Genomic DNA, 19,323 nt, shown 5'->3' with positions numbered 1-19,323 from the left:
AAACAAGGGTTATAGTGGGAAATATTATCCATGTGTTGGTGGTTATAAGGATGACATGAATTCAAGGTAAAATGCATCCCTTGTGGAGGAAAGAGCTGATAAAGAAAATCTTAGGATATGTGTACGGATGATTGAATGGCAGCCAGATCTTGAGAGTGATTATGCGCAACTTGAAACCATCAGCCCCATTAAGGAGTTTCCTAACATTAAGCTTACAAGGATACACTGTGTTACATCTGCAGACTTGTGTTAATATAAATTAGCTCTCATATGCTGATATTCTCATCACTCCTGTAGAAATTATATGGTTCACTTCAATAATTGTATAACACGCATTTAATGATGTCACACATGATTGCATTGAAACATCTTCGATTTCTTTTGAACCTTGAGAAATGTTTCAGAGTCAAAGAAACGTGTGTAAGAATCCCAAAGCTCTTTCTTTGTCACTTTTTCAAAATTTATTTTGTTTCACAGGGGATAACCGACATGCACGTGTGAAATTTTTAGGCTCAATTTGTTTCTATGTTCATCAAAATGTCCTTAAGTTCCTCTTTGAGTGAAATTTGAAAACATCCTTGAGCTTGCTGCTGAGAAAGTAATGTGTAGTATGGTGTTTACGCAGTTATGCTTTTCATGATTAATGTTAAGTTTAAAAAAATTAAACTTCCTACGTTTCAACACTTTCGAAGCTTTGAAACCTACTTTTGAGACCCGATTCACAAAACCCATTTCAAATGGATAATGATGAAAATCACAAGTAAACTATCAAAGAAAATTTGCAAGAAGCACCGTGTCCACAAACATCACCACAAAATCTGCCACTAGGATATGCAGAAATCGGAAATATTTTGAGGTTTTCTTCATTTTTAGAGATCCCCCCATTACAAACCTCACTTGCCTTTCCAGTATCCTAGCAATAATTTTTTACAGATTGAATCGACACTACCACTTGTTGATGCACTAGTACCACTTTTAGTCCCCACAAGTACACTTTCCTACCCTGAAGATACGAAAGCAGTCCCATGTTGGACAGAAATGGTTCGCTGTCTCTATCTTTTAAGTTTTAATGTAAGGGCAGTGGTAGCATGAATCACCAACCCAGAGTTTTTCGTTGCTTAGACACACAAGATAGCCAGCTTCTCACTCTGCTAACATAAAGCATTTTTGCATCCCCAGATACGTCCAGTGACACACAATGTAAATCTGGGAGATACCCTTTCTCCCCCATTTTGAGTGAAAAGTCTTCCAGCTGTGCATATGTATCTTTGCTCTGCAAATGTCTTGTATTGCCCATCACAAAAGTAGGCACAATAGAGTCAACCTTAGTCCAACTCAGCCCTGGCTTCTTCCATGCTTGCCCTTTCACCCTCATTGCATCAACCTTCTCCTCCTGTCGCATGTGAGCACCTGCATAGATGTGAGACATCAAAATATGAGCTGCAGCATCCTTATCATCCAATAGCACTGCATGTTCAAAGGCCCGTCTTCCAAGGTCCACATCACCCCACTTTCGACAAGCACCCAACACCGTATGCCACATTACAAGATTAGGCTGGAAAGGCATTTTCTCCACCATTGCTGCTGCCTCATCTAACTGGCCTGCACGACTGAGAAGGTCCACCACACAAATGTAATGGTCAATAGTTGGAGTGATGCCATAGTCTTTGTTCATGATCTCAAAGTACTTCTGGCCCTTATCCACTAGACCCGCATGACTGCATACAGTAAGAACCCAAAGGAATGTGACCCTGTCTGGAGTTATGCCAACTCCTCTCATTCTCTCAAGCATATGGAAAACAAATGTACTTTCTCCTAGCTGAGCAGATCCTGCAATTAGTGCAGTCCATGAGACTACATCTTGAACCGGCAACTTCTCAAACACTTCCCATGCTTTTGTGAGAGAGCCACATTTGGCATACATATCGACCATTGTACTACCAACAGAAGGATCTCTTTCTAATCCCAGTCTGGCAACCTCAACATGTATTTCTTGGCCCTTTCCTGTGGCTTCTACGCTGCCACAAGCTTTCAAGCTGCAAACAAAGGTGACGGCATCCGGAGAGACACCCTCCAGCTGCATCTGTTTGAAACAGTTCAGTGCTTCCTCAGCAAGCCCATGTTCAGCATATCCTGCGATTACTATGTTCCATGATACCACATCTCTAACTTGCAGCTTGTCAAACACTTCCTGTGCTTTTGCAAGCACGCCACATTTAGCATACATGTCGACCAAGGTGTTGCCAACACGATAATCTTTTGGCAATTCCTGTCTGCAAATCTCAGCATGTATTTCTCGACCCTTATCTATGGCTCTTATGCTGCCACAAGCTTTCAAGCTGCAAACGAATGTGACAACATTTGGATAGACACCCTCAAGTTGCATTTGTTTGAAACAGTCGAGAGATTCGTTACCAAGCCCGCATTCAGCATATCCTGCAATGAGTGCAGTCCATGCAACTACATCTCGAACTGGCAGCTTGTCAAAAACTTCCTGTGCTTTTGCAAGTGAGCCACATTTGGCATACATGTGGACTAAGGTGTTGCCAACAAAAGGGTCTCTTTCCAATCTCTCTCTAGCAATCTCTGTGTGTATTTCTCGACCTATATCTATGGCTCCTATACTGCCACAAGCTTTTAAGCTACAAATAAACGTGACTGCATTTGGAGAAACACTGTCCAGTCGCATCTGTTCAAAACAGTTTACTGCTTCCTCACCAAGCCCGCAATCAACGTATCCTGCAATGAGTGCAGTCCACGAGACTACATCGTGAACGGGCAGCTTGTTAAACACTTCCCGTGCTTTTGCAAGCGAGCCACATTTGGCATACATGTCGACCAAGGTGTTGCCAACAAAAAGGTCTCTTTCCAACTCCTGTTTGGCAATCTCAGCTTGTATTTCTTGGCCTTTTTCTGCATTTTTTAGCCTGGCACAAGCCTTCAGTACGGCCACAAAAGTATACTTGCTAGGAGGTACAGAATCCTCCTGCATGTTCTGGTACAGCTTGAGGGAATGCTGTGATTTCCCACATTCAATATAGCCCATGATGAGAGAAGTCCAAGAATACACGTTTCGATCAACTAACCTGCTAAAAACTAGCTGAGCATCGTGTACACTTCCACATTCCACCAACATTGGGACAAGGTAATTCCCGAGAGATGTATGGGATTCCAACCCACTTATGCATATGCAAGCATGCAAGCGTTTGGCGTAAGCTAGATTTTTCTTGTTCCTGCACTTCTGCAAGATGCGTATAAAGTTCTGAACTGAAGGTAACTGGGGCCACCGTTGTACAGCATTGAGTGCCTCCTCCAACCTCAGCATCTGTTAAAACGTCGCAGTTTAGACAAGTCTTTCCACGACTTTAATTGTGCAAATGGTTTATGAGACTCGTTGCGCACTTCGGCACTTCGGCTGTATCACCACTGGGAGAGATCCGTGAAATACTCCCACCATTTGCCAGAACGCTGAGACGGAACGCGAACGGTTTGTAGCACTTCGAGTAGAGCCAGCCAAAGGATCCATAACCATCGGTGCCTTAATCCAGCCAAGGCCCCTCTACATCTGAAACTGCTGCGCAGAGCCAGTGCCCAGCTGCGTCTGAGTTCCTGCTCCATGCAGATATTTGCTACGCAGAATTGAGGAAGGCTAATTGCGCCAAATCGCCACCGCGTCCACAATTGTTAAGAAGCCTTCGAACTTCCATCTCAACACTAATCCAACTAGTTGGCGGGTAATTTTCCTCAAACGATTGGGGTGTCTTTCAGGAAAATTGCCAGGAAAAATCTATGATGGAGCCAAGCAGGTGGAGATGCCCTCTAGTCTACGATGGGTTAGAGACCGCGCTGCTTGGGATCATACAATGTAAGTGCCTCATCATCTCACATAATCATGGGTTCTCTCTCACATAATCATGAGGTCGACGAGCCCAATGTCGGCAGCCAATGTTTTGATGTCAATCAAAAAGAGAACAAGCATAACGAAATATGACTCCTCGAGCTTAAGCCCAAGCACAGAGTCTATCCATCGCAAAAATATGATTGTTTATTGCATGCTCATCATATGTGTAGTTTGCATGTAGGCAAGTACAAACTGTGGTAGATGATTTGTATTTTGACGACCAATACAAAACCCATGCCGACCATCAAGTAAGGAATGAATATAGCACATAGAAGAAGTGCCATGTAGCAGTGCCAGCATCAAAAAATATATGCTCAGATAGTGCTGATATCACCGACTGAAGGAAAAACTGCAACTATCATAATGAAAGGTTGTTCACGAGAGTAGCAACACCAGCCATAAGAAATCGTAATCAGCATATGAAGCCAGGATTGTGTAAGTATAAACCTGAAAAGAAGGATCGGGTAATTGTCTAGTCAATCATGGGATCGCACATGAAGTATGCATATCCAATCGATAGCCAGCCCAGAGAAGTAGTACACAATCCGTACTTGTATAGTTTGCAATTTTGGATTGTAAAACACATAAGCTTTGTAGGTGCATGGTACCTCAAAGACTTAAAAAGAGCGATGCTTCTTCATTGTACAAGTATTGCGCAAAAGATTCTAGTCAAGGGAGGCTCAGGCTCAGAAGTGTGTACCAACAAGAGGCCGGCCCAGATCCAAAGAGGTGCAATACCGAAACTTGTAGTCAGTCAATACAAGCACATACCCTTTGCAACCACCCAACGTATATAGATTCCTCCCCCTGTGTGCGTAGGATACTAGGTATGGAGGTTTCAAAGCTGGTTACAACTCTTACTTCCTTGCTCTTATGTAGCACAAGCAAGTCGGTTGACCTTCTCACCGACCTCCAACTATCAAATGAAAAGTTCGTATATAGTCGGTGTATTAACTCAGTCAGCCAAACTCAAAACATGCATAAACTTCAGGTATACTTTAAGTATATAAGGAGAACATATATACTGCCAAAATCATGCTGCTATAATAAATGGCTACAATGGTTTCTTTTAGAAGGTGACAAACCATGAGGTCAATCAAGGGGTAAACCATTGTATGGAGCCAGATTTATGCAATATATCCAGTCGTGTGGCGATCCACAAGCTGAGTCCCATGCACTTTATATCACGTAAAAATCTCACACGCAAAGCTATTCCCAGCACGAGCAATTATGTAGGTCTTTCCAAAACTGTGCGTTGGCAAAGCAAGCATCAACGAAGCCGAACAATCATCACCGCCATATAGGAATTCGTAAGCAATTCTCTTGGTTATGGCCAAGTAATGTACTCAGAGCAAGCATTGATTGTAAAGCTGCTTGATGATTTTGCCATGCAAAGCCCATCTTATCTTCACAGGATAAAGCTCGACGAATGAGGATTTAATAGAATAAGGAGCTCGAGAAGTGTCGACTAGTAGCCAAACTAGCTCATAAAAACACACAGGGATTTGACGATTAGTTGCGTGGAGTATCTCCAGGAGCCCAGGGCCAAGAGGTAGATGATCATGGAGCCTGAGTACAAGCAATATTCTAAGGAGACTGGAGCAATGGATTGCAGGGTAAATCGTGAGCTTTATATAGCCATTTTCCTTCATAACAGCTGACTTAGTCGGATATCGTTGGTCTTGAGAGATCTCAACAATGGAAGCGGAAAGAGAGTGAGAGAGAGGGAGAGCAAGGAAAGAGAGAGCCACACAAGTTTTGGTGGGTGCAGAACACCCTAATCTTCTATGTCATCCATATATATGTGTGTTTGAGTATTGTACATAACCAGGGTTAAGGTAGTAGTTGCCTTTAACCCCCACAACCTCCCACTTAAAGGCCAATGTGCCTTTAAGGGAGAACAACCAGTGGACATAGTATCCAATGCCCATCAATACATGACAATACTCAAATTTCTGACTAGGTAGACTCTTCGTCAGCATATCTGTAGGGTTATCATCTGTATGAACCTTGACAAGCTCTATGCGCTTGTCCTCAAGTACCTCCCTGATGAAATGGTACATGACCTCAATGTGTTTGGTCTTTGCATGAAACGGATTCCATGCTAGCTGAATAGCACTCATGGAATCACTATGTAATGTCGGTACACCTGTATGAATCCCCGAATCTCCCACTAGTCGATCAAGCCATATAGCCTCCTTGCAACCCTCTATGGTTGCAACATACTTGGCCTCTGTGGTAGACAAAGCAATGCACTTTTGTGCACGAGACATCCATGACACTCCACCACCTGCAAAGGTGAACACAAAATCAGAAGTGGATCTCCTGCCATGCCCTGCATAGTCTGAATTTGTGTACCCAAGTACATGCATCTCTCCTCTGCCAAAGTAGATACACATCTCCTTAGTACCCTTCATGTACCTCATGATGCACTTAACTACCTCCCAATGCCTCTTTCCTGGATTAGCCATATATCGACTAGCAACTCCCACTACAAATGCAATGTCCGGTCTAGTAGCTATCATAGCATACATAAGACTCCCAACCGCTGATGCATAAGGAACCTTGGCCATCATGGCCCTCTCCTCATCTGATTTGGGACTATCTTTCTCACTCAATTTCACATATGGAGGCAATGGAGTACTTACTACCTTCCCCCCCCTCCATATTGAAATGCTGCAATACTTTTGTAACATACTCCTTTTGTGAAATCCAAAGGAGTTTCCTACTCTGATAACGCATGATGCGCATACCAAGAATATGACCTACATGTCCCAAATCCTTCATGTCAAAGGCCTCATGCAACTTGGCCTTCAATGCATCTAGCTCATAAGTGTTCTTGCTAGCCAATAGCATATCATACACATAAAGTGCCAGGAGAATCAAGCTATTATCCTTAGCCCTTTTAGTGTAGAGACAGTGATCAATCTCACTTCTTCTGAAACCCTAGGATAAAATGAAAGCATTAAACTTCTGATACAATTCTCTAGGCGCTTGCTTAAGACCATAGAGACTCTTTTTTAGCTTGCAAACCAAATTCTCTTTGCCCTTTTCTTCAAAGCCTTCCAGCTGTACCATGTAAATTTCCTCATGCAAATCCCCATGCAAGAAAGTTGTCTTGACATCCATTTGCATAAGGTCCATATTCTCTACTGCCACAAGTCCAAGTACGCATCTAAGTGTGGTCATCTTCACAACCGAAGAGAAGATCTCATCAAAGTCCACACCCTTCTCTTGCTTGAACCCTTTAGCAACCAAACGGGCCTTGTCCTTAGGCACATCATCACCTGTGAGTTTCATCTTGCAGACCCATTTACATGGCAATGCTTTCTTTCCATGTGGCAAAGAAACCAAGTCCCAAGTCTTATTCTTTATGAGTGAACTCAAACTGATTGAATAGCATACTCCCACTTGCGTTGATCCTCGCACATTATAGCGTTCTATAGCAAGAAAGCTCCTCGCAATCAGTAAGCATCACATAGTTTGCCCTGCAACAAATCTCTCAGGCGGTCTAGACACTCTAGATGTTCTTCTCAAGGGCATTTCAGCTTGCTGTCCTGCCTTCATATCAGCCACATTTGGCTCATCATTGCCACTAATAGATGATCCATCATCTGCCCTTGATTGTGTACCTATGGGAGAATCTGGTGGCACCATTTCTTGCACATTCGGTGCATGGACAGCTTGTTGTCTATCAACATATGCGGGTGGATTCACATCCTAGAAAGTGATTCTCCTCATTTTCACATCCCTGATGGGTTTCTTATGCATCTTCTTGTCATTGAAGACCACATCATGGCTTCATGTGATCTTCTTAGCTTTTGGATCCGAGAGACGATATCCCATCTCTCCACTGAAAAATAATATTGAACTCATTCAAGTGAGAAGCAATGGACACCCCTTCCTTCATCTGTAGCTCAAACCACCTTTTCATGAGGTAAACTTTATTAGAGGTAGTTTCCTTGTCATAAGTGGCACATAATTTCTTCCACGAATCTTTCGTAGCCTGCTCATTTACTACTATGAAATAAACTGACTCTGCAAGATGAATTCTAACATTAGACTTTACACCGACTCATTCCAATCATCCTCAGACATATTTGCAGGCTTAGCTCTAATCCCTGCCAAGGGTTTAATCTACGTCTTTTGAATAAGCACATCCATTATCTGATATTTCCACAAAGAAAAGTTTGTCCCATCAAACTTTTACATGCTAAAAAACTCATTTTCATACATGGAAGAGGATACCATGATGCAAATGAAACAAAATCTCAAATGCTAGTGCCTGTAAGAAAGAAATCACACCAAATACCAAGTGCACCCAAATGTGTATGCGAAAATGGAGAGTAATATCACCAAACCTCAAAGGCTCAAAGCATCAAAATCCATATGACTCATGTGCACATACTATGCATCCATATGAGCAATGATTGCTAGTGAAAATAGAACCTGAGATGCCTCAAAACATGGGCGTCACTACATAATTAGACTCAGCAAGACAATCTGCAAATATCTCTCTTCTGCTAGAACTCCAAAATCCTAACCGATGAATGGGAAATGGGGAGTCAACCCTTGCAATTGACCTATGTTCCAAAAATCACCTTTGAATGGATTTTTGACAAAGAAACAGACAATTCGACACCTCAGTGAGATGAAACTTCTCCTAATCTCAACGGAATCGTGCAAGACCTTGCAGGTAGGGGTTTCTGGGCCTCCAAAATGCAATGGAACATACGGTTTTGAAAATCGTGGTCCCAATCACTGAGTCCAACACACAGACCAAAAAATGTTTTTGCAAACAAACCTGTTTGTAAACACCACTGGAGGGCAAATGATGAGCAACATAGAAGTTTTAGGACCTCTTGAGTCCTTCAAACTCGAGTTCCAACACACTGGCAGAAAAACGTTGAAGCAGAGACAATGAGTCAGAAATCCAACAAAATGATGCCAAATTCAAGATTGAAGGTGTTTTTAAACTCACGAAGTGTAATGGACACCAAAATCGGGCAATGGTTGCCTCTACAAGTTATTCTGGACTCTTAGTAGTCGAAACGAATAGGGGAATCATAAAAAAACGTCTTTTTCCTCCAAAACCATCTGCTGGCTTGCAAAAAACCACTCAGAGAACTTCCAAAGGTTTATGCAAGGTCTTTGCACACCAGGATGCAGGTAAAGTCACCAACAGAGATTATCCTTCCTCCCACAGAGCTGCACTAGGAGACTTCGAGCTCCAGGCTCACCCCCGAGCTCAGTAAGAACACCCACGCTTTGATACCCATTGAGAGATCTCAAGAATGGAAGCGGAATGGAAGAGAGTGAGAGAGAGGGAGAGCCACACAAGTTTTGGTGGGTGCAAAACACTCTAATCTTCTATGTCATCCATGTGTATGTGTGTTTGAGTATTGTACATAACTAGAGTTAAGGTACAGTGCACTGCCTTTAACCCCCACAGGTCTACATGCAAGCGACTTTCCAAGTTCCAACCATGTATGAATAACATTACTACTCAAGGTTCGACTTGGTCGATCACTCTCAGTAGGCGTTATTTTGTCCGCCATGGTCGGTTTTCTGATGTTGACATTATCTTTTGAAGGATGGATTTTAATGTCATTTAGGGTGATAGCCATAGATAGTTGGTCAAAGTTCAAGGCTTTGTACACACGTGCCTTAAGTAATAGCCATAGTGTAGGCTATACATGCAAATAATACATAATATGGCCAATAAGGGAATGTGTTTTCCCTACAAATGCTCATATGAAATTAATCCTTGAGGCATCACTTTCAAGAATTGTCAGGGGATAAAAGAATATATACTCAAGGGTTCTTTCGTAAAGCCCTTTTGGAGTCAACACTAATATTGGTATAAAGGGATTTTATTCAAAGGGGAAAAATAAAATTTAAAGAAAATCTATATATATATATTTTAATTAAGTGTATATAATGCCAAGGATGCCCATGTGATGTATTAATCATACAATCACATTGTGTACATACTATATCCACATGACATCTCAATCAAACCTCTAGAGGTGGGAGCAATAGTCGAAGGTGGGAGGCAGGAGCGAGAGTCGGAGTGGGTCCTTGATTCGAAGCGAGAGTTAGAGTTGTTGAGGGTCTTTGATTGGAGCGAGACATCCCAAGAATGTTTCTGAAGGGAAAAAGGGAAAAAAGGAGAACCAAGTTAGATCAGGGAGTCAAAAAGCCAAAAAAGGCCTTGATGACTTAAAGGTCCTATGTGCAACCCTCCAAAGTTGCAGGGGAAAGCGTGTGTGTGTAGAAGACATTACAACACCGCTTTCCATAGTGAAGAGAAGACAAATTTAAAGTAGGAATGAGAAATGTTAAATGACAAACTTTAAAATACAAAATCCACTATGAATGAAGATTTGTTTATGAAAAAAGGAAATGTGAGAAATCAAGCTTTGGTAAGTCATTGGCATCATCATTTTTATTGAAGAGAGGAATATGCCTACCTGCCATTATCCAACAAGGAAAACATGATGAGAACCAGTTAAACCTCAATTGGGAAGATAGGTGTCATAAACACCCCTCCCTTATTATTGGGATCACAATAAAACTAGTTGCTCACACTACAAACTTATAAAGCTAAATTTCGACATTATGCTTTAAGTGTAAAATGAATTGGGGTGTGTTGAAGGGACGGTGAATAAATGGTTATGTAACAAAGAAAATGCTTAATGCCTTTGGGATGAGAGTATAGAAAGAGAAAGGGGAGAACTTTAAAAATTAGAGCATTAAATGTAACCTTAAGACTTCGAGCATAAGGAGGGAGAAATTATAAGAAAGAGGAGGGGAAGACTTTAAGGTTTTAGATCCAATGAATAGTTAAAGAAGGTAAGGTTGGGGGTTAGGTTTGAGATAAATTAATGGGAGAGTATTTTCTTAAATTTTGAGAGGTTGAAAAATATAGAAAGAGAAGGGGCGAAAATTACAAGGTGAGTTTTAGAAGGAAACTATAATGAAGTAAAAAGAGAGAGAAATGGTGGGGGGGGAGATGACAATAAAAAAAGGGGGGGGGATATAAAGGTAAAATTTAAAGGAAAAGAGATAGAAGGGGGGTTGTTTTAAAGGAAAGATAAGGGGAATAATTAAATAAAAGAAGGGGGAAGGAAAATGGAAGTAGGGAAGATGAAATAAAAATATATAGAAGAGGAGGGGGGGTGAGAGATTAGCAAATAAAGTTAGAGTCAATTAAGTGAAGAACTAGACATTAAGAAATTATATAGTACAAAGGGGAAGAGGTAAAAGGACAGGACAAGGGTATATTTAAAAAATTAAAGCTAAGTGGGGGGTAGGAGAGGGGGTCAAATAAGTGAATGTGAGAGAAATGAAAGGGAGGAGGATGGGAAAAAAGGGGGGGGGGGGGCGGGAACCCATGTATTAAAAACGAGGGGAGATCCCACATGAAAAAAGGACCGTCGTAATGAGGCAAGATTGAAGAGAAGATGTGTGAGTCCATCATCCATGTTTAAGAGAGGATTAGATGAAGCGACACATGGTTTGAAGAAGGTCACGGAAGGTGCACGAGGGCCGAGATGTACTAGCGAGAGGCGAAGTAGTCTGCATATCGTAGTAAAAGAGAAGAGGTTGGCCACAAGTGTGGCACAACAGAGGCCACGGGAGTGGCACAGCAGCAGCATCAGAGGGGGTAGCAAATATGTTACGTCAACCGCATAATCCTGGTATTATCTAGTGTGGTTACAGTGAAGCAGGAAACTAGGGGGCTCAACAGTGCTTGCATCAATATGGAGTGCAATATTAAGGTCTAAAGCGCACTAAGGTTCTAAGGTCCTTATTGGACATGTGGCACTCAATTGGGCTCTAAGTGGCAAGCATTGGGTTCAAGGGAGATTCTAGAGAGAGGCTCCAACAAAGGAAAAAAAGAGAAGGAACTCGGGGAGAGTTCACGTATGCAAAAAGAAGAGAGCACTCTGGAATCGTGGCTGGGTGGAAGAATCTTTGATGAGCCCTTTTTGTGGGGATGTAACACTGTTTTAGAGCCAACAATTGTGAATTCATGGAGGAATGTATTTGACATTGCTATCTCTCATCTTGTCCGTCATGCTGAGTCATCTTTTTTCGTCCTTGATCTCTAGAGAAACATCAACTTTCTCATCCTTTTCCCTTGAATGTTCCAACTGCTCCTCTCCATGCTTAACCTCCATAGAAGCTAAGACTTCTTTAAATTCTCCCTTGCCAGGCATAAAATTCTATGTTTTCTTTCTCGCGGCTGCTATAGAAGTTTCAAAGGAAACTAAACTCAGGAAGTGGAGAGTTGGTCTACTGCTCAATACGTCCCATGGTTTTGGGCAGCGGAGACTTCGTTGGCATCAGAGTCACAGAGCTTACTAAGATGATGAGGGTTGATTGGTTTGTCAATTGGACGCTTGAAGGGAAGAGATTCACCATTTTGGCATTCCAATAGACGTCTAGCCAAGCCATTCGAGGACCTGATCATAGAATATACAGAAAAATCTTATGAGAGAGCTTATGAACTGGAGGCCTAACTCAAATAGAATCGGCACGACAACCCCGAAGTTCAGAAGCCAAGATCAACATGGTCTTCAAGAATCACGGGTGCACCATATCCCTAGCTTCTACTCTTATGCGCACTTGTGCAATTGACAAGGAGATTGCTCAAGAAAGTGAAGTGACCGGGTGATGCAACGCAAATTCATGTAGCAGTTCTCGAAAGGGCATGTTTGCAGGCCATGTCATACAAAGGTTCTTAGACTTTGAAGAAAGCCACATCATTTTTTTTCCAAGGTCCCTTTTTTTCTAAGGTCCTAAGATCCTTTTTCACCCCTCTAAGGATCTATATCTAAGGTCTAGCCTCGCCAATCTTAAAGAAAAGCAAGATGGCGAAGATCAAAGAAGGGAATCAAAGATTGCGTTGACGAGTTTAAAGTCGAAAGAAGGGAAAGAGCAGAATTGAAAGGCTAGGACATGAATCAAAGAAAGTGAGATGACTTTCAAGATGAGAATCCAATGCCTCGAACAAATACCAGGGAAGTGGGCATCACATTTTTCTCTCTGACATAAAGCGCTTTGCTTTATAATTTTTGAAAAAAATACGTCTTTAAAATGACAACTCTAGAAAGGGATGGTATGATTAGGGAGGCCGAGGAAAGGACTAGAAAGGGAAAAGTAATAGTTGGAGAGGAAATACATGAGGAGATACAAACTGAAACTCGAGGATAATGTGGAAATGGAGGATATTGATTATAGTGACTATGGAATTCCATATATGGAATTCACTAAACTTGAAACTCGAATGCAAAATATAGAAACATAGCTAGGAGTTATCAATGAAACATTAAAAACCCTAGCTGAAGCTATAACTAAGGTAGCCGATTCTTAATCGGTATCTATTACTGAAAAATCACCGATTCCTCCTAATCAAGTTGAGAGATCCACCTCTCGATTAGAGAAACCTCAAACATCCTTAAGGACTTAAAATCGCCAGTTTTCAATGGGAAAGAAAAGGAGTGTAATAAAGATGCGATTAATACGTTCTTGCAAAAATGGCAAGACTTCAATTGACTCAGGAATACTCCTTTTGAAAATCAAGTCATGGGAGCAAGTCTTTCCCTTGGAAATAAAGCCTATAAATGGTGGATGAGCCTCAGGGAGAGTGATAGAATTCCTAGGTATTGGACTAAGTTTGAACAAGCCTTCCTAAAAGAGTTTTTACCGAAAAATGAATTAGAAAGAGCATGGGAGGCTTGGGACAATTGCACTATGGGTAAAACACTCTAGTCCAGTACATAGCGAACTATAGGGAGGCAGTCCTTAAGCTGAAGGGAATTGATGAATTCCAAAAGATAAGGGGTTTCATGAGAAGTCTCAAAGACACTTATTAGGTTGAGGTGAAAAGAAATTCTCCTAAAACCTTTGAGGAAGCCATTAAGTATGCCCAAATATATGATGATACGATGGGGAAATTCAGAGTTGGAACTTCAGAGCAAACAGGTTTTGTTCCAAAGTTCAATAAATTTCCCAATTTAAAAAGGAAGGGGCACTTTAAGAAGGAGGTTACTCAGGCACTACCTAAGAAACCTCAAACACAAAATTATCCTCTCTTGAAGAAAGAGGATTATGAAAGATCCAAGCAAGAAAATCTTTGCTTCAAATGTTTAGGCAAAGACCATGCTGCTTGGAACTGCCCTAAAAATAAACCAGTGAGAGCTAAAGCCCCAAATAGACCTCCACAAAAACAAGTGCATGTGGTGCAAGTGTTGCCGCTTAATGGTACTAAAAAGTACACTAAGGTAGAGGTCTATCATGAGGATAGCACCCATGTGTGTTGTCTATCATCGGCAATGTGGCAGCCCACCTTTGGTCCTTGTGATTTAATGAGGATGCATGGAAAAATTAAGAGGCAAAGAGTAAGAGTGATGGTCGATGATAGTGCAACACATAATTTCTTAAACTACTCGTTAGTTAAGAAATTAAAATTGCATGAGAGTCCCAATGCCCATAAATATGTGGTCTCTTTGGCGAAGGGCAGTGATAAAAAAGTTTGAGACACCATGATATATGGTGTAGAGGTGGATATTTAAGGCTATCAGGATGCCTTGGATTTCCACATCATGCATCTCAACCGAATAGATGTAGTGCTTGGTCGAGAACGGCTGCACAGTCTTGGGCATAGCTTATGGAGGAGTTATCTTAATAACTCCATTATGTTTGACAAAGAGGGTAGAGTCTTCCAGATTCAAGGAGAACATGATGTGCCTAACTCTCCTCTTATTTGTTCGATGGAATTGGAACAACTACTACACCAAGAAGAATGCGAGGTATATCTTTGTGAACTTACTTTTATTGGTGATTTTATGTCTTCTGCATCAGAAAGAAGTAATGTTGTTTTTGATAATTTTAAAAAGCATAAATCTTCTTTCAATGATTTAATGTTTGAATTTATAGATGTTTTTCCATTTGATTTACCTGATGGTTTACCTCTTGAGAGAGAAGTAGATCATAAAATAGATTTAATTCCTGGATCTACCCCTGTTTGTAAACCCCCATGTAGGCTTAGTCAAACGGAGGAACGTGAGGTCGAAAGACAGTTAACGGAATATCTTTGGAAGGGCCAAATCACAAGTAGCTCACCTTGGTTTGCAACAGTTTTACTGGTAAAGAAGAAGGACGGTACTATGCGTTTATACATAAGTTACCGAGCACTAAATAAAATCACCATAAAAAATAAGTATCCTATGCCTCGCATTGATGAGCTCTTTGATCAATTGCAAGGGGCAAAATACTTTACTAAAATTGATTTAAGATCAGGATATCACCAAGTACGAATTAGGGAAGAGGATGTCCCTAAGACATCATTTCATACTAGGTATGGGCATTATCAATTTAAAGTAATGCCATTTGGATTAACAAATGTCCAGCAACTTTCATGACACTTATGAATAGTGTCTTAAGGCCATATCTAGGGAAATTTGCTGTAGTATTTTTAGACGATATCCTTATTTATAGTCAAACCAAGAAAAAGCATTTGGAACATTTGCGAAAAGTGTTCCAACTACTTAGAGATAATTCACTCTTTGTTAAAGAATCCAAATGTGAATTCTTTGCAAAAAAAGAGAAACACTCAGGACATATAATATCCCAACAAGGGGTTCGTATGGACCCTGACAAAGTAAGGGCCATATTGGAATGGCCACATCCTACAAATCTAGAAGAATTACAGATATTCTTAGGTTTGTCAAGATTCTATAGGAGATTCATTGTGGTGTTAAATTGTTTTTTTCCATTATGTATAGAAGTCATGAACCGCTTGGTCTTATTTTTCTCACCAATAGTTAACCCACATGTTGCTGTGGCATGTAAAAGACACTGAAATGTAAATCCTCCCTTATCTCTATGAATAATCCACTAGTGTCCTCCAAGTTATCACATGTAAGCTTTAAATAATCTATCGAGAATGCAAACGTTGTTCCAGATTGCTTGTTTTGGTAATGATATTGTAGGAGATATGGTCGAATCATGAATTGTAGATCGTTGTTACTCCTTGGAATTGTGGTGTTAGATTTTTTTTCCCATTATGTATAGAAGTGATGAATCACTTGGTCTTATTTTCATCACTAATACTTAACGCATGTGTTGTTGTGCAGCATGTAAAAGACATTGGAATGTAAATCCTCCCTCATCTTTATGAATTATCCACTAGTCTCCTCCCAGTTTCCACATATCAAAAAATCTTCCTTCTCATTGTCCCTAGGTAATAGGTAGAGTAGATAGAGATAGAGACGACATAGAAATAGAGATAGAGAAGACATAGAGATAGAGATAGATTGTTTGCATGAAGTTTAAATACTTGTTAATAAATTCCTGTCAAGATGTTGAAACATACTTCATATTATTGCTAGTTCACTTCTTCATAAGTTTTAATTAAAAATAGCTTAATTATATGATTTAAATTTCACTCAAATTTCATAGGAAAAATTATAGGGCATTTTAGAATAGGTTGCACATGTATTCCTTCCTTGAGACTATCAACAATGTTATAAGGGCCTTCATTCCTTGTGACACTCAAAATCTAGCTTAGAAATGGAATGGAAATTCTCATGTTAGTGCCTCCAATAGCTCTACAATCCACTACAAAACAAACGGAACTCTCTCTCTCTCTCTCTCTCTCTCTCTCTCTCTCTCTATTTTTTGGTGACACACTGACAACTTCTATGTGGTTAGTTATAATGCTTCCACATAGTTTTAAATCCTAGAGCTTCATCTAGAGCTGCCTATTGCTGATAGAAATGAACTACATACTTTGAGACCAAGCTAGTCAAAATTCAAGTCCAATTAGAACTTTGTAGAAGTGTGATTTACCCATAACAATGTTAAATGTTTTTCCCATTTTTAGAGAAACACTGCATTACCAGGGAGAGTTGAGGGAATTTTATTATAAGGTAAACACTACCACCTGAGAACAACACAACGTAATATGACACCTTTTGAGATTGTCATGCTCACACCTTTTTGCATATTACTATGTATTCCTAGAGCTAGGTTTTCATGATGGAATCCTTTTTCCACTACTTCCATGTAGCATTTCATGGATTTGATTCGTGAGACAACTTATCTTTCTGGTCCTCGAAGCTCTTGGTGAGCATCCAATAGAATAGTTACTCAGACCTTTCCTATGGAATGCACTCCATAGCTACAATGATGTAGCTAGTATTGGTTATGACCTTCATTCTTTTGAGTCATCGAGTCTCATTGCATAACATTGCTAGTTTTATACTACTTGTTGAGGAATCATTCTTTTCCTACTTGTTGTGGATCCCTGGCTGCATACTATGTAATGGACCATTCTTTACTCTAATTTGTGATTGCAAGTGTGGATTCTTCTCCTCCACTTCTAGCCAAGTGTGATTTACAAGGGATCTATGCAATAGCCTATAGAAAACTATGTAGACACAATCGAGGCTAGCAAGATCTGAAAATGCAAGTTCCCATGTGTATCATCCATCAAGGACCTTTAGCAGCAGTTGCTGCCAATTCAGTATGGGCACACTAGAAGTTGTCAACTTCAAAGAACAAATTTTCTTTTTATTTAGAAGTGATCCAATCAAACCTCAAGAATTTATGCTTGCTTATTTGCATATATAAAAAATAGTATGGAGTAACATCCCAGTAAGACTTTGGCTGGAGGTTGAACGGCGGCCAAATAGGGATTCCTAGTGTTTGTTTTGGAAGGATTCACCTTGATGAAGACTCCAAATTGATATCTAACTCCCTAAGTTGGGCCATGGAGTTCATCCTAGCTCAGAGTGGGAGGAGGAGGTGGAGGGAGTCCTATCCTCCCAATCAATCTTTGATGCATATTTTTCATCTTTATTTGTTTTTGCATCCCCTATGTGTAATTACCCTCTTTCATCTTCGCCTTGAACTCTTCTTGTTCATCTTCATTCACCAAATCATCATCTTTTAATGTAGCTATCCCTTTAGTATATACCTCATTAAGGTGAGGAGTCTTGCAATGGATGCACAAGACTCAGTTGGAGATGTATCTTGCTCCACCAAATTGCATGTCACCTCCAATTATTTTGCCTTAGCATCATCCATAGTCATGGTGATTCATACTCTTCTTGTAAGTAGGCTTTCCACAAGCATAGTCCCTCTAGCCAAGACATCAATGACGATATTTGACATCATATATAAGCTTGATTGTCTTCTCCTCTTGTTGGCTTGAGGATGGACTCCATAAACTGTGCAATTTTTGAGCTAGCTCACAGGCCTTGTGAATGCTTTCAAAGGTATCCACTTTGCTTATGAAAAGCACCACAACTACAACTTCAAAGGCTTGCACTTGTCCACTTTGGAGTTGCCAAAATCATAACCTCCTATCTCATAATATGGAATGTAGATGCCACTCTACCCATAGCTTCATGAGGCTTCCAATCTATGCATATTCCATAAACACAACAAGCACATATTCCAACTCCACATTGAGGTCATTAAACCCTTCAATGAGGGATTTTAAAGAGTCCATAATCCAGAAAGATGTTTATGAACGTGGATATCTAATAATGATGGAAGCACACAGAGCTGTGGTAAAATTATAGCAAGAATCATAGATCTTCAAGAGCTATATTAAGCACAACAAAGTAATGGAAACCATCTTCTTTTTGCATGAAGAATCTACCACTACCTCCATTCTTCTTCAATGAGGGCATTTTATGCATCTTTCTCTTTGCTTAGCTTCACACATTAGTTGTAGGATTTGTTTATTTTCTTATTCTATGCATTCGGGTTCATGTTTTATGTAGGCCTTGAAATAACTTCTTGCTTAAATATTTATGCAATTTCCTATAGTTTCTTAGAAGGAACAAGATATTAGATGTTCCACGTAGTCCATTAGGTTGATTGTTTCTCCTATAAGGCTTTAACCAACATAGTTATTGATAATAAAATGGATGAATATGTGACCATATTAATTTACATGTAAAGGTCTAAAGTTGGTCCAATTTAGCCACTTTTAGAACTGGATCATTTTGAAAATTGAGAAGATGTGATCCTTGGGAGTGGCCCAACATCACATTGGTTGCTTGCACCAAAGCACATAGGATGAAGTTTTACTCTACCCATGGACAACCTTTGGAAATTTGAACAAACACATCCAAACATTAGAGGTAAACATTTCATAACTTTTCACTTAGTGTCACATTATTTACTTAATAAAAACCCCGCTTAAAGGCCCAAGCCTCCCTTCAACCCTTCACATGGGAGAAAGTAATGTGGTTGAACTCATTGGTATGAAATCCTTAGTAAATTGCTAATGGCCTATACATCACAATTGTTGTTCATGCAAGGAGCAGTAGTGGCCACTTGATCTTTCATATTCCACTTGATCTTTGTATATCCCACAATGATATGTTTGCATGTCA

The 19,323-nt window shown here is 40.3% G+C and overlaps 1 protein-coding gene across 1 annotated transcript; it reads right to left on the bottom strand.

Moving 5' to 3' along the window:
* Positions 1-813: 813 nt before the first annotated feature.
* On the bottom strand, positions 814-3,817 carry LOC147889189 (pentatricopeptide repeat-containing protein DOT4, chloroplastic-like). The gene has a single exon (XM_087391585.1). It carries the CDS (start codon positions 3,323-3,325, stop codon positions 1,094-1,096), a length of 2,232 nt encoding a protein of 743 aa, XP_087247711.1. The 5' UTR covers positions 3,326-3,817; the 3' UTR covers positions 814-1,093.
* Between the last annotated feature and the right edge of the window lie 15,506 nt (positions 3,818-19,323).

Source organism: Dipteris shenzhenensis, chromosome 20 (assembly GCF_047967505.1).
Source record: "Dipteris shenzhenensis isolate YYH24624 ecotype China chromosome 20, Dip_SZ_1.0, whole genome shotgun sequence".
Lineage (NCBI taxonomy): Eukaryota > Viridiplantae > Streptophyta > Polypodiopsida > Gleicheniales > Dipteridaceae > Dipteris > Dipteris shenzhenensis.
Note: the sequence above shows the minus strand (reverse complement) of the source record. Positions and strands in the feature narration are given on the sequence as shown.

Coding starts and splice junctions, on each gene's coding strand:
- LOC147889189 (XM_087391585.1), bottom strand. CDS start 3,325: ATGCTGAGGTTGGAGGAGGCACTCAATGCTGTACAACGGTGGCCCCAG.